The 17031-nt window shown below is 44.3% G+C and overlaps 1 protein-coding gene across 5 annotated transcripts; it reads right to left on the bottom strand.

Annotated features, from left to right (window-relative positions):
- Positions 1-21: 21 nt before the first annotated feature.
- On the bottom strand, positions 22-16887 carry LOC307207834 (uncharacterized protein). Of its 5 annotated transcripts, none has more exons than XM_079961987.1 (8): positions 16873-16887; positions 13695-13793; positions 12879-13032; positions 10616-10744; positions 8564-9412; positions 7025-7573; positions 5441-6331; positions 22-4423 (listed from the first exon to the last, which is right to left on the bottom strand). In XM_079961987.1, exons 3-8 carry the CDS (start codon positions 12910-12912, stop codon positions 3621-3623), a joined length of 3255 nt encoding a protein of 1084 aa, XP_079818113.1. In that variant the 5' UTR covers positions 12913-13032; positions 13695-13793; positions 16873-16887; the 3' UTR covers positions 22-3620. The 5 variants fall into 5 exon arrangements, with proteins under 5 accessions (XP_079818113.1, XP_079818111.1, XP_079818112.1 ...); XM_079961985.1 differs by lacking the exon at positions 16873-16887 and adding an exon at positions 16545-16864; XM_079961986.1 differs by lacking the exon at positions 16873-16887 and adding an exon at positions 16748-16864.
- Between the last annotated feature and the right edge of the window lie 144 nt (positions 16888-17031).

Here is a 17031-nt window from a genome sequence, read left to right as displayed (position 1 = left end):
AAGGTGGGATGGGTTTTTAAAAATGTACCAAATCTTTCTTCATTGTCATAGACTGGAGGGTTTCCACAGGTGATTGTTGCACCAGGTGTTTCAGCCACCCATCCAGTCCAGAAGCAAGGCCACTTTATGTACAAAGCAAAAGAGCTTCAAAACTGAAAACAATGAAGCATTCCGGTGGTGGTTACTTATGATTTGTTAGGTATCTTTATCCTCTAGACATGTGTTGCCATGTCCTATAAGAGGAAATCTGGTAAACACAAGGAATCAGAATAGAGTAGTAATAACTGTCATGAAAATTGGCTGTAACCATTTGCTGGAGACTCAAGATGTCCATTTGGGTAGAATTGTTTACAGAAGGGACAACAACTTCATTGTTGGATGAGTGCTGTCAAGCTGCAAGGGGCCTTGACTAAGTATCTTATTGAGTTATCTTCCTTGAGTTAGGAACACACCTCTCCATTACAAAACATGTGTCTATTCCCATCCTATAAACCAGGGATGGGGAGCCTGTGGGCCTTCAGATGCTTTCTGGCTTCCATCAGCTCCAGGCAGCATGAGTAGTAGCCCATTGATGTTGGGAGTTGGAATCTGACAGTGTCTCTAGGTCCACATTTTCTTTATCTGCTTGCAAGTGATGAACTGGTGACCATTCATGATATAATTTAGAGGCATTTGTCTGAGAGGAGATGGAAGTTTGCTAGTAAACTTGCTAGACTCAAAAGTGGTACTTGGCGTGGGGTGTGTGTGTGTGTGTCTGTGTGTGTGTCTGTGTGTCTGTGTGTAAGGGTCTAAGAATGAATATCTGATGTTCATCTTTTCCACTGCCTCTACCTCTTCATGGCCTGAGTGGTGGTGGTTGTTTTAAAGAAAATAATTACCCACAAGTCGTCAGTGAGGGGTCAGGAAACAGTGACTTTGCTCTGGTTTGGCTTCATGCAAAACACTGCTAAACCTTACGTTATGTAAATACAATCCTGGTAACAACACATACAATGTAACAGGCTGTTTTTGACTATGTAACTTCTATTTCAAACACAATTCAACATATAATATCTCACAAGGTGTAATTCCATAGACCAACACATCATGCAAACAGAACATATCAAGAGAAATCAAAGTCCAATGGATGGTCAGGAGATAAAGTCCATTCAGTTCCTAAACTGGTATATTGGCAATAACCACAATATGGTGAAAAGGATTCCAGGATGATACCTTGTTTCGCCCAACCGGGCTTTGTCAGCCATTCATACTCTAAATTAAACAAACATGATATAAAATAATCCTTATACAAACCAAGTAACACAACATACAAATTAAACAACAAGTTTATATACCATATTCTTGTATGACAGAAACATGGAACAAAATTAATTCAGTTAATCCAATCACTGGCCAAAGTTCCTTTTTATACAGAGAGGCAGTATAGATTCTAACACAGGTGGCTACAATTTCTGTAAATGTTAATGAGACCATATTTTCATGTTTAACGAAATTAATGACGTACCTTTAAGAACTAACACTTCCCGCTGGAGTGGTACCTATTTATCTACTTGCACTTTGGCATGCTTTTGAACTGCTAGCTTGGCAGGAGCTGGGACTGAGCAACTGGAGCTCACCCCGTCATGGGGATTCAAACCACCGACATTCTGATCAGCAAGTCCTAGGCTCTGTGGTTTAGACCACAGTGCCACTTGCATCCCTAAAGCCCTCCTTATTAGAAAACTCATATTGTGGTTATTGCCAATATGCCAATTTAAGAGCTGAATGGACTATCTGAATACTGGCCATGGTGGCTGAGGCTGATGGCATGCAACAACATCTGGGGCACTACAGATTTTTCATCCCCTATTTTTCAGTGTATGTGCCTCAACATCATCAGAGTCTGCAAAAAGCCAAAGGAGAGATGTGATGTTGCAACAGTGGAATATTCCATTTGGTTCTAACTTGGTAGCATTTTCTTTTCCTCATATGTGAAACTAAAGAGACAGTACTCTGTCACACCATGACTAAAATCTGATAGGACCCGTGCAGGGCCAGAGAAAGTTCCTTTGGGGGACCAGATCCAGCGGCTACTGGGGTTGTGGGGGGAGAAATTTAGTTCAGTACACATTTAAAGGGGAGCCTACCTAATTAGTACTCCTGAAACAATATATGAATCAAACTGGAGCAATCCTCCAACATTTGCACACCTCTGGATTTTGCAATGCACTTCCTACAGCCAAGCAAGGCATACAGAATGTTTTGCTGATAGGATAAAATGTGCATTAAAAATACCTATGTTAATAAAAAACAGGAAAATGCATTATGTTAGAGGGAATTAAGTGCAATCTATTTGGAGAAATTCACAGCATAAAGTTGATGAATTTTCATGAGGACTTAAAATAATAATAATGCACAAATTGATGCAAAAATGTAGAGAACTGAAGACTGAAAAATGGGAAACTGAGAGAAACCAGTTTGCCCATCCCTCCCTGTTATCCATCCCTGATTTTGTTTGTTTCTCATTCCAAAGGACCAACATGACTTAACAGAAGAGAAATTCCTTGCCCCTCTTCCTTGCCCAAATTTGATGAGGCAGCATCTAAAATTAGAGTGATGGCATTATGGTGGTTTCATTTTTTTCCTATCGATCTTTATATGAAACATTACTTACTTAACACATCTCACCTTTAAAAAAATTCATAGACTACTTCTACAGTGTAAATTTACATCTACTGAGACATTCAAAGAAAAACAATGTATTTAGCAATGGCTGATGGACTACTGAATTCAAATGTTTAATTTTTCTATTACTTTCAATCAGGAGACACATGTAAAATATATATTTTATTTTTGTAACTGTCCTGCCAGTGGACATTCATAAAAAGGAAGAATATTTATCTACAAAATGTTCTGTCAAGGAAATGTATTCTTGGCTTACTTGGGTATCATTTTAATGATATGAGCAAATTTGTTCTGTTTATGAAATTATATACAGGGGACTCTCCACTTATGCTGGGGTTATGTTCCAGGGATTGTGCCTAAAGCCAAAATTGCATATAGTTGAAATACATTGGGTTCAATGGCAGATAGGATTGCCAGCATTTTCCCCCTATACTCCTGCCCCTTTCCACCCCCGTCTTAATTTATCTTATTTTTTTAATTGCCAAGTGTTTAAAGCTGAATGTTCACAAATTAAATGTGCCTAAGTTGCAAGTTATCTGTACTATTTCCAAATATATGGGAGGGTGATGATTTATATAAGGAGCGTTTATCAATTTATACCCCTATATCACAAACAGAAAACTTTGATCTTGAAGAACTTTTTCAGACTGTAGAGATGGTTGGGTTTTTATTTATTATTTTATTTGGACAAAAAAAAATATGATGGCAATAAAATAAAAAAATGTTCAAGTTTTTGAGGGATGTTTTGAACTCTAAATTGCAGTGTCATAAATGTGATCTTAAAATACCAAGTGTTGGGGGAATGAGAAACTGAGCACAGTGAAATTGACACATTCATCCATTCCTTTTTGAAAAAATGGAACCAACTTCCATTGAGGGAAGAGACTGCAGCCTCATCACCTTTGACAAAGTTTTACTTTGGTAGCAAGTGTGTGGGGGGGGGGGGACCCACTGGGCTACTTTTTAGACTTGGCATCAAGTTCAGTCTTTAAGCAGCCTTCTTGCTCCTCAACATTTCCTGAAGAGCTTTCATAGGCAACCACATAGTCTTCCCTCATATCAGCTGAGTCAGCCTCCGTAGGCTCACCTGGCAAGCTTGTGCTTTCCTCTTCAGCCAGAAGGGGGAAATTGATCTGGCACATTTTCTGAACCAAAGGGCAGCTTGATGTGACAGTTGCGGCCTCTTCATATCCACCCCCTTGAAAGCTTGAATAAATCATGTTGCTGCAGCTCTTATCAGACGTAGGAAGCTCCAGCAGCCACAGATTCTCATCTGTCGTGAAGAGGAGGCCAATAGGAGTGTCATAGCAGGAATTCAGATCCATTGCTTTGGAAGATGAACCAACACCATCCTCTTTATCTTCTGCAAAACATGGATTGGCAGTGCCAATGGCAAAAGACTCTAAAGGCACTTCTGCATCCAGGATTTCTTCACTCAAGGTTCTGAGGCTCACACCCCTTGGAGGGTACATGTCCACTCTGTGGTCAACCACCATCTTAGCTTCTAATGTCCCCACAACCCCCAGGCTCCTATCCTGACCTTTTAGAATCAATTGCACGGTGTTCTTAGTCGGCGGAAAGACAGTGGCAAGTGCTGTTGTGTTGGCCAGAGGAGAAGGAGTCTCTAAATCACCTTCCCTCTGCCCATGATGAGGAATTCCACAGGAAGGGTGAAGGGCTGATAAAGAGATTGGTTGACAGATGTCTTCCAACTTCGACCTCTCAGCATTGTGGTGCAGACCAAGGGCTGCTTCATGTTCTGCAGGATGAAACATAAAATTAGGGATTATATGTTTCTTTCATTTGTTTATGATGCTCCAAGTTTTCCAACTGATAAAGAGATGCACACAATCGTGCTCCTGCCTCCCAATCACATTTACCGTATTTTTCGCTGTATAACACACACCCGACCATAACATGCACGTAGTTTTTAGAGGAGGAAAATCTGTAGGCATGCCACCCGTAGGCATTCCCTCCATAACACGCACAGACATTTCCCCTTACTTTTTAGGAGGAAAAAAGTGAGTGTTATGGTGCAAAAAATACGGTAATTAGGGAATTAAACCCTAAACTCCTCTTCTTTTTGGAGAGTGAGAGCCAAATGGCCATTGGCCTTGAGTACAAGGCCAATGGTGGGGTGGGAATGGGGCTCATAATCTCAGTTCTCCTTCTGTACTTAGGAAGTAAAGGCTGATGATGGAGATGAATGTAAGAACACCATAAGAGCCTGCTGGATCGGGCCAATGGCCGATCTGGGTCCAGCATCTTGTTCCCTCAGGCCAACCAGATGCCTGTGGGAAACCCAGAAGCAGGACCTGGACACAAAAGCACACTCCCCTCTGTGGTTTCCAGCAACTGGTATTCAGATGCATTGTTGCCTCCAGCTGCTGAGGCAGAGCATAGCCATTGTGGCTAACAGCCACTGAAAACATTATTCTCCATGAATTTGTCTATTCAGCCATAATCAAAGAATTAATCAAGTAAATATTCAGATGCATCTCAATATGGAGAATGTGTTGTGGCCCCTGAAAACACCTCCATAACCCCTTATCTCTTCCTTCTCTAGTCATAGGTCTGGTAAAAGGGGAGGGGGGATACCATGTTGTAGTGACATTGCATAATGATGCCACATCATGCATCTCATTTTAACCAGACATTATCAAAGGAGGATAAGCCAGGGCTGCTGTTGTGGTCAGTGGACATGTGCTCCCTGCTTTTCTCCATGCTGCTGCGAAACTGCCCCACTTGAAAAATGATAATGCATGCTCAATGTTACCTTTCAGGTGGACTTTGTCAGTGGAAGACCATTGAGTAGCTTTATCTAGCCTTCTGGAGATCCTAGGGGTGGTGCTCTGTTGAGTGTGCCGCCTCTGAGCTATCCAATACTGGTTGGGTTCCTCTCTATCGCTTCTATGTTTCCACATTCTTGTGGTGGTGGGTACATTCCTTGACAAGGAAATGTCTGGGCCTTGTTGCTGGATCCCAGCTTTTCTATGTTCAAGAACTATTGTTCTGGCCTGTGTTGTAGTATCCAAGCATTGGGAGTTGCTCCCTCCTTCCTCGGGATACTGTGCGATGGACAGCATTTCAGTACACGCATCCTTTGGAGACCTGAGGCTGTAATCCTCTGACTGGCTGGGCACATTGGAAAGGCAAGAAGTGGAAGTCATGCCACAGTATGGAGGGGTGTGCAGATCACCTGGTTGCTTCCTCTGCTGTTTTCTTCTGCCCTTGCTTGGCAAGGAGGAATAGCCTTTGGAATAAATATCAGTCTTCCAAGATGACTGTCCATTTCTGGTTGTGTGCTTAGAATGGCTTCCCTCTGTGAATCGTTCTCCATACAGTTTCTCTCCAGAGGCTTTTCTGCATCTACGAGATGTGCCACTACCACCCTGGTAGTGATGACTAGGTCTTCCAGACATTGACATGTTCTTCTTCTTTGTTGCCAGCCAACTATGGGTAGTAGAGAAGTTCAATCCACTCTGAGCCAACTCTTTTCTCTCGGAAGGGGTCTTGGGAAACATGGAAGAGTCTCTCTCCATCTTGAGGGCACTTCCATCTGGAAAATCTATATGGACCAAAGCTTCGGAGTCCTGAACACCACCAAGCTGAGTCTCTGGGTGTGATATCTGTCCATCCAACTGGGGATTGACTCCTTCCCTCAACTCTAAAAACATGAAAAGCCAGAGAGAGAAAACACAAATCCTACATCACAAATACAGGTGACACATGGAACGCACACATGCATCAATAAAAATTAACTTGAGAAATTTGTTTGGAGTGCTCCATTAACCAGAGGCCCTCAGCCGCATTTCTATCTAACTCTGTCTGTCTGCCTCTCTGTCTATTTCTCTCTCCATGACAGTGAAGAAGAGGGAGAGAAGGGAGTAGCAGAGAGAAAGAGAAGGGGGAAAGCTGGACAAAGGGAAGTTCCACAGATTTTTGGCTCTTGCTCTGCCCATCAATGTCTTTGACCACACCCACCACCAGCATGCAGACCCTTGACTGATTGCCCCCAATTTAAAGTAACCTTGACAGACACAAAGTCACCAAACCCTGAACTACATGAACCTGATTTATTTATTCAGCTTGTTTCATCCAGGAAAATCTGCTGGTAAAGATACAAGTCATTTCCACGTCATACATTTAAAACACATGGCTCCTCCCCCCCCCCCAAAAAAAAAAGACACCTAGGAACTGTAGGTTGTTGGGAAATATAGCCTGTGAGGGATAACCAACAGTTCCCTGGATTCTTTAGGAGAAACCATGTGCTTTAAAATGTATAGTGTGGAGGAATCCATAGTATAATCAAATGCTTACAAGTCTTGGGTGGTTTCTCTGTTCCGTGTTGGTCACTCACCATGTTTCTTCCACTCCATCTGATGTAAAGTTGCATGCTGGATGCAGGGGCAGCAGGATCCTGCACCCCTCTTTGCAAATGATTGCTCCTGACTGCCATGGGCTCTGGTAGATCTAGAGGTGTCATTCACCCTGTTGATACATCCCCTGTGTGCCAGGCAGCAAGATAGGCTGTCTCCTTTCTCATGGAGAGTCACAACAGTTTTACCCACAGGATCCGTTGATAAAAAGGCAACCACCGGCCTCTTGAGGAAAGATTTGGCCTGTCCCAAATCTTGTGCTCTACAGGTTCCACAGAAGCAGCCACAGAATGGCCCTCTAGCAGTGTTGACCCCTTCAGAATGGCTTGCAGCATTCTCCATGATGGGAAAACTGGAAGGTTTCGGTGGGTCCACGTTTGAGGTCCTCTGTTTGCTTGAGGACATTTTGGTCAATTTCTTTTGGGACGGTGGTTTGTCTTTAGTCTGCTTTGCAAAGGGGGTGCAGTTACAATAGTTGGGAATGCAGCAACAGATGACCAGGCCTGGAATTAAACCAACGAGGAGTCCTCCTGCACCCATGGAGATAAAGCATGGTAGAGATGAATGGTCAGCTTCATGACTGCAATTTATTTTGTCTGCTTTATTCTATTTGCATCCCAGGCTTCCTCCAAGCAGCTTATAGTGGCATGCATTGGGAAGGGAGTTGCCCTAGACAAGGTCAGGCTATCTTTCCATCAAGCTCAGTATTGTCTGGACCAGGGGTTGGGAAGCCCTGGCCTGTGGCTTCATACAGCCTGCAAGCAGATTTCATCCAGCCCTCAGGGTGCCCTCCCACCCATCAGGAAAGAAACAAAGCACAAGGACTTGGACATTGGGCAAAGTATGAAATCCCAGCTCTTCCTTTTCCAAAAAAGATCTTGGGAGTGGTCTGTAGCTCAGTAGCAGAGCATCTGCTTTGTTGGCAGATGGTCCCAGGTTCAATCCCTGGCTTCTGCAGGTAAGGGCTGGGAGAGACTCCCTGTCTGAAACCCTGGAGAGCCACTGCCAGTCAGTGTTGACAATACTGCCCTAGATGGACCAACAGCCTGAGTTGGCATTAAGGCAGCTTCTTATGTTCCTATCTGATGCAAGAACATCAAAGCAGAAGGAAAAATGTCCCAGTGGGGTGGGGTGATGGACTTGTCCTCCTTCCAATTACACAAAAGGTGCCTATTTGTTTTGAAGTTGGGTGCAGGCAATATTTGGAATGCAACTACATTTTGAAATCTGAAGCTGTAAATAACTGTAAGGCAGGGTGTGCATTGGCTTTGTTTACGTTCTTCTGCATTATGTCCTTTGTACGGTTCAAGTACATTTAAAGAAAAAACTATCTAGCACTGTTTAGCAAATATTGTAAAAATAGTTTAGTCAGAAAACGATGGTTATAGGAATGGTGATTCTGCTACTGTTATTGGTGGGATTGCAGCATTTAGGTGACTAACTGACTAAGTTAATCAATTCAAAGCGTTTTGATTTATCAAAAGGTCCAGCTTTCAAACATGCGCTTAAATAGCATTTACCTAGAAAGCCATAAAAAAAGCTGAGGTTCAATAGAGCTGATGGCAGGAGGTGTGTGGTTGGGGATGGAGAAGGAGACAGAGAGACACAATCTCCAGGCCTGATGCTCATCACTTGGTGTCCTGCAAAGTTGGGGGGTCTATCACAAACAATGTCATCGAGATACTGGATTTTGGCCACCAGTGGCTCCATAGATCTTGCTAGTTGGCAATTGCACTCCCATGGGTTTTTGTGAAGAAATAAGAAGTTTACAGAACCTGGAAGGATGGGCAAGACACTCAACCTGTTTTGGAACAGTAGAAGATGTTTGAGTGTTTGCAAAGGCTGAAAAACCTCGTGGTTGATGAACATGATTTTGTTGCTTGATAAGTCCAGTTTGGTCAACAGAGGCAATCCATAGAAAGTGTCCATTGGAAGATACTGGATCAAATTAGAAGACACAACCAGTTCATCCAGCTTGGCTAGGCTTTCAAACGTTCTTGGAGGAAGGTATGCAATTCTGTTGGCCCCAAGGAAGAGTTTGCTGAGTACTGGCATCTCTGAGAACCATGACCTTCTCAATATGTCCAAACTATTGTTGGTCAGAATCAATTCATCTAGGAGCAGAAGACCTGAGAAAGCCATTGGCTGAACCATGCAACTAAGGAGGTGGTTGTTGCTGAGATTCAGTACCCTCAGACGGTTAGCATGAATTGTGGAAAAGGTGAGGTTGGTCAGGGATGAAACTAGGAATCCAGTGATTGACAGGAACTGGAGGTTGGAGAATTTTGTGAAGGACAGTGGAGGAATCTCACTAAGGTTCCCATGACGTAGGTGTATCTTCTCTGTGTAACTTGACAAACCTACTAAGACTGAATACAGGAGGAAGGGGTGGGAGAGGGTGGGGAGACACTTAGACAGAAAACTACAAGGCAAAGCAACATTTGGACTTACGACTTCTTACTGGAAATACACAGGGTATGGTAGCTCACATTCTGCACTGAGGGAAGCAGGATTCTGCAATTTGCATACATCATGCAGAAAAAGCCTATGTGTGATGGTGCTTCTCTTTTGTTTTGTTTTATTTATTACATTTGCATTCTGCTCCTTCTCTCAGGATTATCTACATAAGAGGCAGGCAACTGTGGCTCTCCAAATCTGGCCAAACTACATATCCCATCACTCTTGGTCATTGGCCATGCTGGCTTGGGCTGATGGGAGTTAGAGTGCCCCAAGTTCCTGAGCCCTGAGATATCTATGTCTATATCATTAGTTCCTCCCTCACCCATTTTATCCTCATAACGTGAGGATGTGTTGCGATGTGTGTGGCTGGCACATAGTCACCAGGGGTCACAATGGCTGAATGGCAACTTGAATCTAGGCTTCCCTATTCCTAACCCAACACTCCAGCCATTACACCACACTGGATCTCATGGTAATAGTTTTTGAAGTACAACCACCACCAATAAAATGTATTGTAGCAAAATACTCTTAAAATGTGCATTTCGGAAATTCCCCCCAGACGTCAATTCTGCCTTTGAAATCCCAGTAATGTTCAGGAAAATCCAGATGCATGGCAGTCCCAGGCACCAGATAATGATAGTTGGTGCACTGCAGAACTGCTTAGCCCACAGGTGGGGAGCCTCAGGCCTGGAGGGCAAATGTGGCCCTCCAGGCCTCTCTGCTTGTCCTTTGGAACTCTCCCCAGGTCACACTCTATCTTCTTCCCAGGCCACACCCCACACTGGCCTTGCTTCACACCTTCCTTCAATGGCTGGAACATCCTCGAACTCTGATCATGCTTCTTGCTTGCCTGGACAGAGGCTTTGGAGAGGCACATGAGTGTGTGTAGAAACTTGCCTACTGTACAAAGGTAAAAGTTAAATGCATTGCTCTGCCCACTTTTGGATCTGGCTGTGCTCACCACTGACATGTAGTCCTCAGAAAGCTGCCCATAAGGAAACATGTCCCACGTGCTAAAAACTTTCCCTGTCCCCTTCTTTTCCACTGAGACAGTTACAGGAAGTGATGGGGAGGAGGAAGCGGAAGCGTGGGTTTGAGTGGGGCAGACTCACCTTCTGAGAGTGCTGAGACTTGCTCACATTTTGCTGCATATACAGAGCAGGACTGACACCGGGGAGGACAGAGCAGGGCAGCTTCCTTGGAAAGCAGCAGCAGCTGCAATGCACCGAACACCACCATACCTGTTCAGTACAAAGCAGAGGAAACTCAAATCTCTCGTGGAGTCCCTTCAGAGAATCCCTTTGTTTTCCAGGAGTGATGATGCTGGCATAAGGAGGAGCTGCAAAGTAGACTCTCTTTGTCTGTGGAGGTTGCTCCTCTGGAGTGAATGGGAAGCTCCCCACACCAGCCTTAGTCCTCAGCCAGCCTTCTAACTTTCAGCCCAGCACAGGGGGTAGAACAACCTGCTAGCTTCCTCCTACTTAGTCTCAGTGTTGCCCTTGTAGAATGCAGTGGGGAGGAGAATGGGAGCAAAACCAGAATTAGTTGGCTCCATGTTCATGAAAGACAATCTTACTTGGCTACGAGCAATCACCAAAGAAAGAATAAAGAACTGTTGGTTTGCCCACCTCCTGCCCCTGCCCCACCAGTCCCAGTGGACACTAGCCACCATTGCTTTCTGTGACCTTGGATTTCTGACCTCAACAAGCAGTAGTGTCCCATCAGGAGTTGAAAAATAATGTCCCAGGTCTCAATATCAGTATGGAAAAGCACAACTCATCCCTCAGACTGGTGCTATCTTAAACTCAGTCTACATACACAAGGAGCCAAATCAGAGTAGGCTGGATTATATGACTTTTGCCTTCAGCTGTGGGGAATCTCATTTTTGCAAGACAGCATTATGCAGGAAAACGTCCCTACATGTAAAACACAGCAGGGAAATGGGCTGGATCAAAAACTTTGCTCCCTGGCATGCTGGATTATTTTACTTACAGGGATTTATTTATTTATTTACATTCACAAATGACTTGCCCTCACCTGTAGCCTGAAGTGGTACAGTCCATTATGCCACCTCAAGAGGCCCAGCATCTCATTCTTACAAATGTGTAGACCACATATGCACCCCTAATTTAATGTTTGTTGGGCTTGACTTCTTCAAAGAATGAGACCAGGATTCAGAGTGTGTGGGGGGGGGGAGGATTGTCCTCAGGGCCAGCCCCAAAAGCATCTAACGTACTTGAAGGAGTCATGGAGCCAGAACCCCAGTTTCAAAGACATCACATTGAGGACTGCATCTCAGAAGCTCCAGTGCAATTGGAATCTATACCACTCTATTGAAGTAAATGTCTATTGGAAGACACTGCCCCCCCCCCCCGTTAAATGAAGAGGCCCCTCTGAGTGAAAAGGGAACTACCTACTGAGACAGGGCCTTGGCTCCTGTATAAAGCTCAGTCCAAAAGTAACTGGTGCTGAAGCAACATCTGAGCTCTGCTCTTATGAACAGTAGTATTCGGCCTAAGACCTGTGTGAAGTTGTCCAAGGCACCCTGGCCTCTGCTGAGGTCAGTGCCCTCAGTATCATCTGGCTCTTTGCATGCTGCTGGTCACCCACTCTTGCTCCCTGGGTCACCCACTATGATTGATAAATAAATAAATAAATAAATAAATAAATAAATAAATAAATAAAATTTTTATTTATATCCCGCCCTCCCCAGCCGAAGCCGGGCTCAGGGTGGCTAACAACAATAAAATAATACAACATTCTAAAATCATTTAATTATAAAATTAATTCAAATCAAATTGATGGCAACCATTAGGCTAAAGTTCCCTGAAGATTGCCAAAGGAGGGAGTCAGGCTGTGCCCTGGCCAAAGGCCTGGTGGAGCAGCTCTGTCTTGCAGGCCCTGCGGAAAGATGTCAAGTCCCGCAGGGCCCTAGTCTCTTGTGGCAGAGCGTTCCATAATTACATACGTTTCTGGTTCATGTGTGTACGAGAGAGGTAAAGAAGGGCTGGGGTGTCACAGAGAGAGGAAGAAAAAAATAGTAATGCATTCTTGCAGTGCTCAGACTCCTCCCACTTTTATGTTCTAGTTTCACCCACCATTGGTTGTGGTTCCTGACTGGCTTTTCCTACAAGGCCACAGCCCTTCCTAGGTATGGTTGCCCATCCCTGTCATGATGTAGTCAATTGTCTCCCAAGAATTATGTCACCTACTTATGTACGTGCATTTTTAGAGCTTTATCTTGGATTAAAACTCTATAATTTTGCTACACATCCTGAGGGGCTACATTTATTGGACCAAGATGGACAGCTCTCTCCATACGTTCAAACAATATCTAAATATGTGTGTTTTAAAACAAATACTGCAATAACTTACAACTTTTCCTCGGAGGTACCCTGGGTTTGGCCATTGCAAACTTCAGCTTCGCTATATGATGGAGATCTCGCAAATGCCACAATATTTATGCCTCTCTGAGATTGTAGTTCCACAAGTCATCCAGATTTAAGGTTCATGATTGATGAACAATTGCCTGAACAAACCAAACAACTAAAACACTTAACATTGGAGGTAAAATATGTTGAATGCAATGGCTACATCCACACAATACCATTCTACTTTAAATAATCATAGCTTTCCACAAAGAATCCAGAAAACTGTAGCTTGTTCAGGGTGCTGAGAGTTGTTAGGGGGCCCCTATCCCCTCACAAAGCAACAATTCCCAGAGTTCCCTGAGAGGAATAGGGACATCTAGCAACTCCTGGCACTCTTAAACTACCAGTGGCGTAGCATGGGTGGTGCCAGGGGGGCCATTGCCCCAAGCGCGCAATTGGGAAGGGGCCGTAAACTAGGCAACCCCCACAGAGATCCCTGTTGCTTGCTGTCCAGGGCCCTTCACCACCTGGTGTAAGAGCACCTGCCTTTTGGTGGCGAGGGCAGGGAACACAGAGGGTGAAGAGCACATTTTGTGCCACACCCCTGCCTGACATGTGAGGGCCTGCCTGATGGTAAGAGCTGGGTGAGCACGCTCCACCCTCATCAAGCACGCATGGGTGTGAACCTGTCCCAGGCACCGGCAAACAGTGCTACACCCCTGCAAACTATACTTCTGAGGGTTCTTGACAGGAAGGCATGACATTTAATTGATATAGGAAGTGCTTTTAATATACAGTGCAGATGTGGCCAATATCTTACCAGCAGTGGAGTAGTCCTTTGTCCCACTGAGTTCAATGAGGTTTATTCCTAGGCAGCGATGGACGAACTTGTCAATTTGAGGTCTCTCATTTTCCTAGTCTACAAATAAGTTCACCCCAATTTTTTCCACACCAATTTGCATTCATTAAAATAAAAGTCTGCACACAAATTTAGCATTTACACAATTTTGTACATATTCTTCCCCCACCCCATTGCACCCAGTGTTGCTACCCCAATCCTACACATTGGGATAGGATTTTTTTTGGGGGGGGGTCATTGAAAAGGTTGCAGTGTGAATTTTGAAGAAGTAGCTGTGTCTGCTCTCAGTGAAAGGTAATGGAAAGCAACCCCAACTTCCATCAGCTTCAGACAGCATGGCCAAAAGTCAGAGTTGAAGTCCAGCAACATCTGCAGGGCCAGTGCCCTTCTTCCATTAAGATGCAGCTAGGGATGACATGAGTTCAAATTCCCACTCATCAGTGACACTCATAACATAACCTTGGACCAGTCGCTATCTCTCACTCTCACTGACATGAGATAATCCCTTGTAGTCTGCCCTGAACTGGTTGGATGATAGGCTGTGAGCAAATATTATATTACTTCCCTTAAACAGGACACTAAACTTCTTTTGATGCAGCAGAGAATTAGTTTTTTGTTTTTCCTTTTCCTGTTGCTTCACACTGTTGACTCATGTTAAGCTTGTGGCCCACAAAGACCCCCAGGTCATTTTACAAGCCAGGAGTGAAAGCCACCATCCTGTATTTTTGCATCTGATGATTGCCACCGAAGTCTAAAAAACCTTCCATTTGTCCCTACTGAAATTAATTTTGTTAGTTTTGGTCTAGTTCGCCAATCTGTTAAAGTCATATTGCATCCTTGAACAAGGTATCAAACTACATTTCATTCCTCCGCCACCTAAGCTGAATGTGCATGGCTTTGTTTTAACATTGAATTGATGCCTCTTTAAGGGGAAAAAAACATTCAGGATAAGAAATGATGAAAAGAAGCAGATTTTCAGCCAGATTTTAGACACAAAAATGAACTGTGAATCAGAATGCTGGTGGTGGATATTGTGCATTCTTTGTTTTTATTAAACACAAGATATTTGTCCCCTAACACACTATATATAACTATATTTATGTATATCTATATGTGCATTTCTTCATCATGAAAGCATGCTAACAGATACAGATTAAACATCTCCATTGTAAAATACATCCTGAATTACAAGACATCATAAAATATCAAGTAAATAAGCAGCAGTGTTTACTGAGCCCATGTGAATATAAAATGGACTAAGTGTCTATTGACTATGGCTGGCAACTGAACAGAGGAGTAGACTGAATGCTTAACATGGTAGACCACAGCATATACTTAAAGCACTTTTATACAGCTTTAACAATCAGGCTTCCCCACCCCCCAAGAAACAGTCCTTTCCTAAACAATTTGCCACTGTTTGAATTTCACCAGAAAATAGCAAGACTTGAAGCACTCCAACACAAAAGAAAATTTGCAAAGAAGATTACTGTGTATAAAGATTTCTGTCAATGCAGCTTGTCAACTATACCACAAGTCAATAATTTAAGTGCCAACAATATCACATGCATAAATTAACATGTGATGTCAACATGCATCAAAAGATCACACAGTGCAAACCAAATAAATATTTTGGTGGCTTTCTGGATGGTGTTTTTGCCATGGATGCAATATATATTTCCAATAAAGGTAAAGGTACCCCTGACCATTAGGTCCAGTCGCAGACGACTCTGGCGTTACGGCGCTCATCTCGCTCTACAGGCCGAGGGAGCTGGCATCTGTCCACAGACAGCTTCTGGGTCATGTGGCCAGCATGACTAAGCCTCTTCTGGTGAACCAGAGCAGCGCACGGAAACGCTGTTTACCTTCCCGCCGGAGCGGTACCTATTTATCTACTTGCACTTTGCTGTACTTTCAAACTGCTAGGTTGGCAGGAGCAGGGACCGAGCAATGGGAGCTCACCCCGTCACGGGGATTCGAACTGCCGACCTTCTGATAGGCAAGCCCTAGGCTCTGTGGTTTAGACCACAGCACCACCTGCGTCCCTTTATATTTCCAATAGTCAACTTAAAAAAACCACACCCAAAAACCTCTGCTAAACCCTGTATTTCCTGGTTTGGGGATATAAACTTCAGGAATTAATCATGTAACTGTTTCATGTAAGGTAAAGGTAAAGGTACCCCTGCCTGTACGGGCCAGTCGTGTCCGACTCTGGGGTTGCGCGCCCATCTCGCTTAAGAGACCGGGGGCCAGCGCTGTCCGGAGACACTTCCGGGTCACGTGGCCAGCGTGACGAAGCTGCTCTGGCGAGCCTGCACCAGTGCAGCACACGGAAACGCCGTTTACCTTCCCGCTATAAAGCGGTACCTATTTATCTACTTGCACTTAAGGGTGCTTTCGAACTGCTAGGTGGGCAGGAGCTGGGACTGAACGACGGGAGCCCACCCCGCCGCGGGGATTCGAACCGCCGACCATACAATCGGCAAGTCCTAGGTGCTGAGGTTTTACCCACAGGGCCACCCGCGTCCCAACTGTTTCATGTACCTGTTTGTTAAAACTTACATAGGAGCCTTGAAGGAAAGACAATCAGGACCTGGACCCCAGTACTCAGGGAGAGGGAGTTAACCATTTGCACCACCACCTACCATGCTGCAGCCCTGGTGAAATGCTCTCCCACTCCAGAAGCGCTTGGAGAGCAACTGCCATTGATAGCAGCACTGGGCATAACATTAGCTAAGTTCAATATCCAAGAGGATATTATATTAGGTACATAGCTCAGATTTGCATGAGTGATTTGAATTAGTAGATACCCACCACTGTGCTGATCTCACAGACACAGACCCCGCTGTTCAGAGGAGTCTAGTCACAGTGCCTTGTCTGCAAGCCCTCCCCCTGCCAAATACCCACTGATGGCCATTGCAAGGAGCAGGCAGGATCACCAGCTACATTCAACACACCCAGAGGGAAGTTTAGCATGCCCCATAAACTAATTTTAGTAATGTTGAGGCTGTCCAAACCTCACTGTCCATTCTGAGGGTAATTTTGGAAGGATGCATGATGAAAAATTGAGCCTGCCAAAAAGCCACATCACAAGAAACATGATGAAAGTTGCACTGAAGGTGCTCAGCATAGGACATCTCACCATCAAGAACATGGCTTGCAGAATGCCTCCAAGATATTCTAGAATGGCATTGTGAGGAATTGTGTGTAGCTTCCGAAGCCCTTTTTTTCATGAAACCACAGGAAGCATCCTCTTTTACCAGTGCCAAATCAGCATTGTCCACTAATCCTGTTTCATTAT

This window comes from Podarcis cretensis (assembly GCF_951804945.1).
Source record: "Podarcis cretensis genome assembly, chromosome: Z".
Classification (NCBI taxonomy): domain Eukaryota; kingdom Metazoa; phylum Chordata; class Lepidosauria; order Squamata; family Lacertidae; genus Podarcis; species Podarcis cretensis.
This window is presented reverse-complemented; position numbering and strand designations above follow the sequence as displayed.

Bases quoted from the DNA above. Each gene is read 5' to 3' on its own strand.
- LOC307207834 (XM_079961987.1), bottom strand. From the start codon at position 12,912: ATGGCCAAACCCAGGGTACCTCCGAGGAAAAGTT. The intron at 10,745-12,878 runs GTAAGTTATTGC...TGTACTGAACAG, and splicing joins GGTACCTCCGAGGAAAAGTT to GTATGGTGGTGTTCGGTGCA. The intron at 7,574-8,563 runs GTAAATGCTATT...CCATGGGTGCAG, and splicing joins CTTTTTTTATGGCTTTCTAG to GAGGACTCCTCGTTGGTTTA.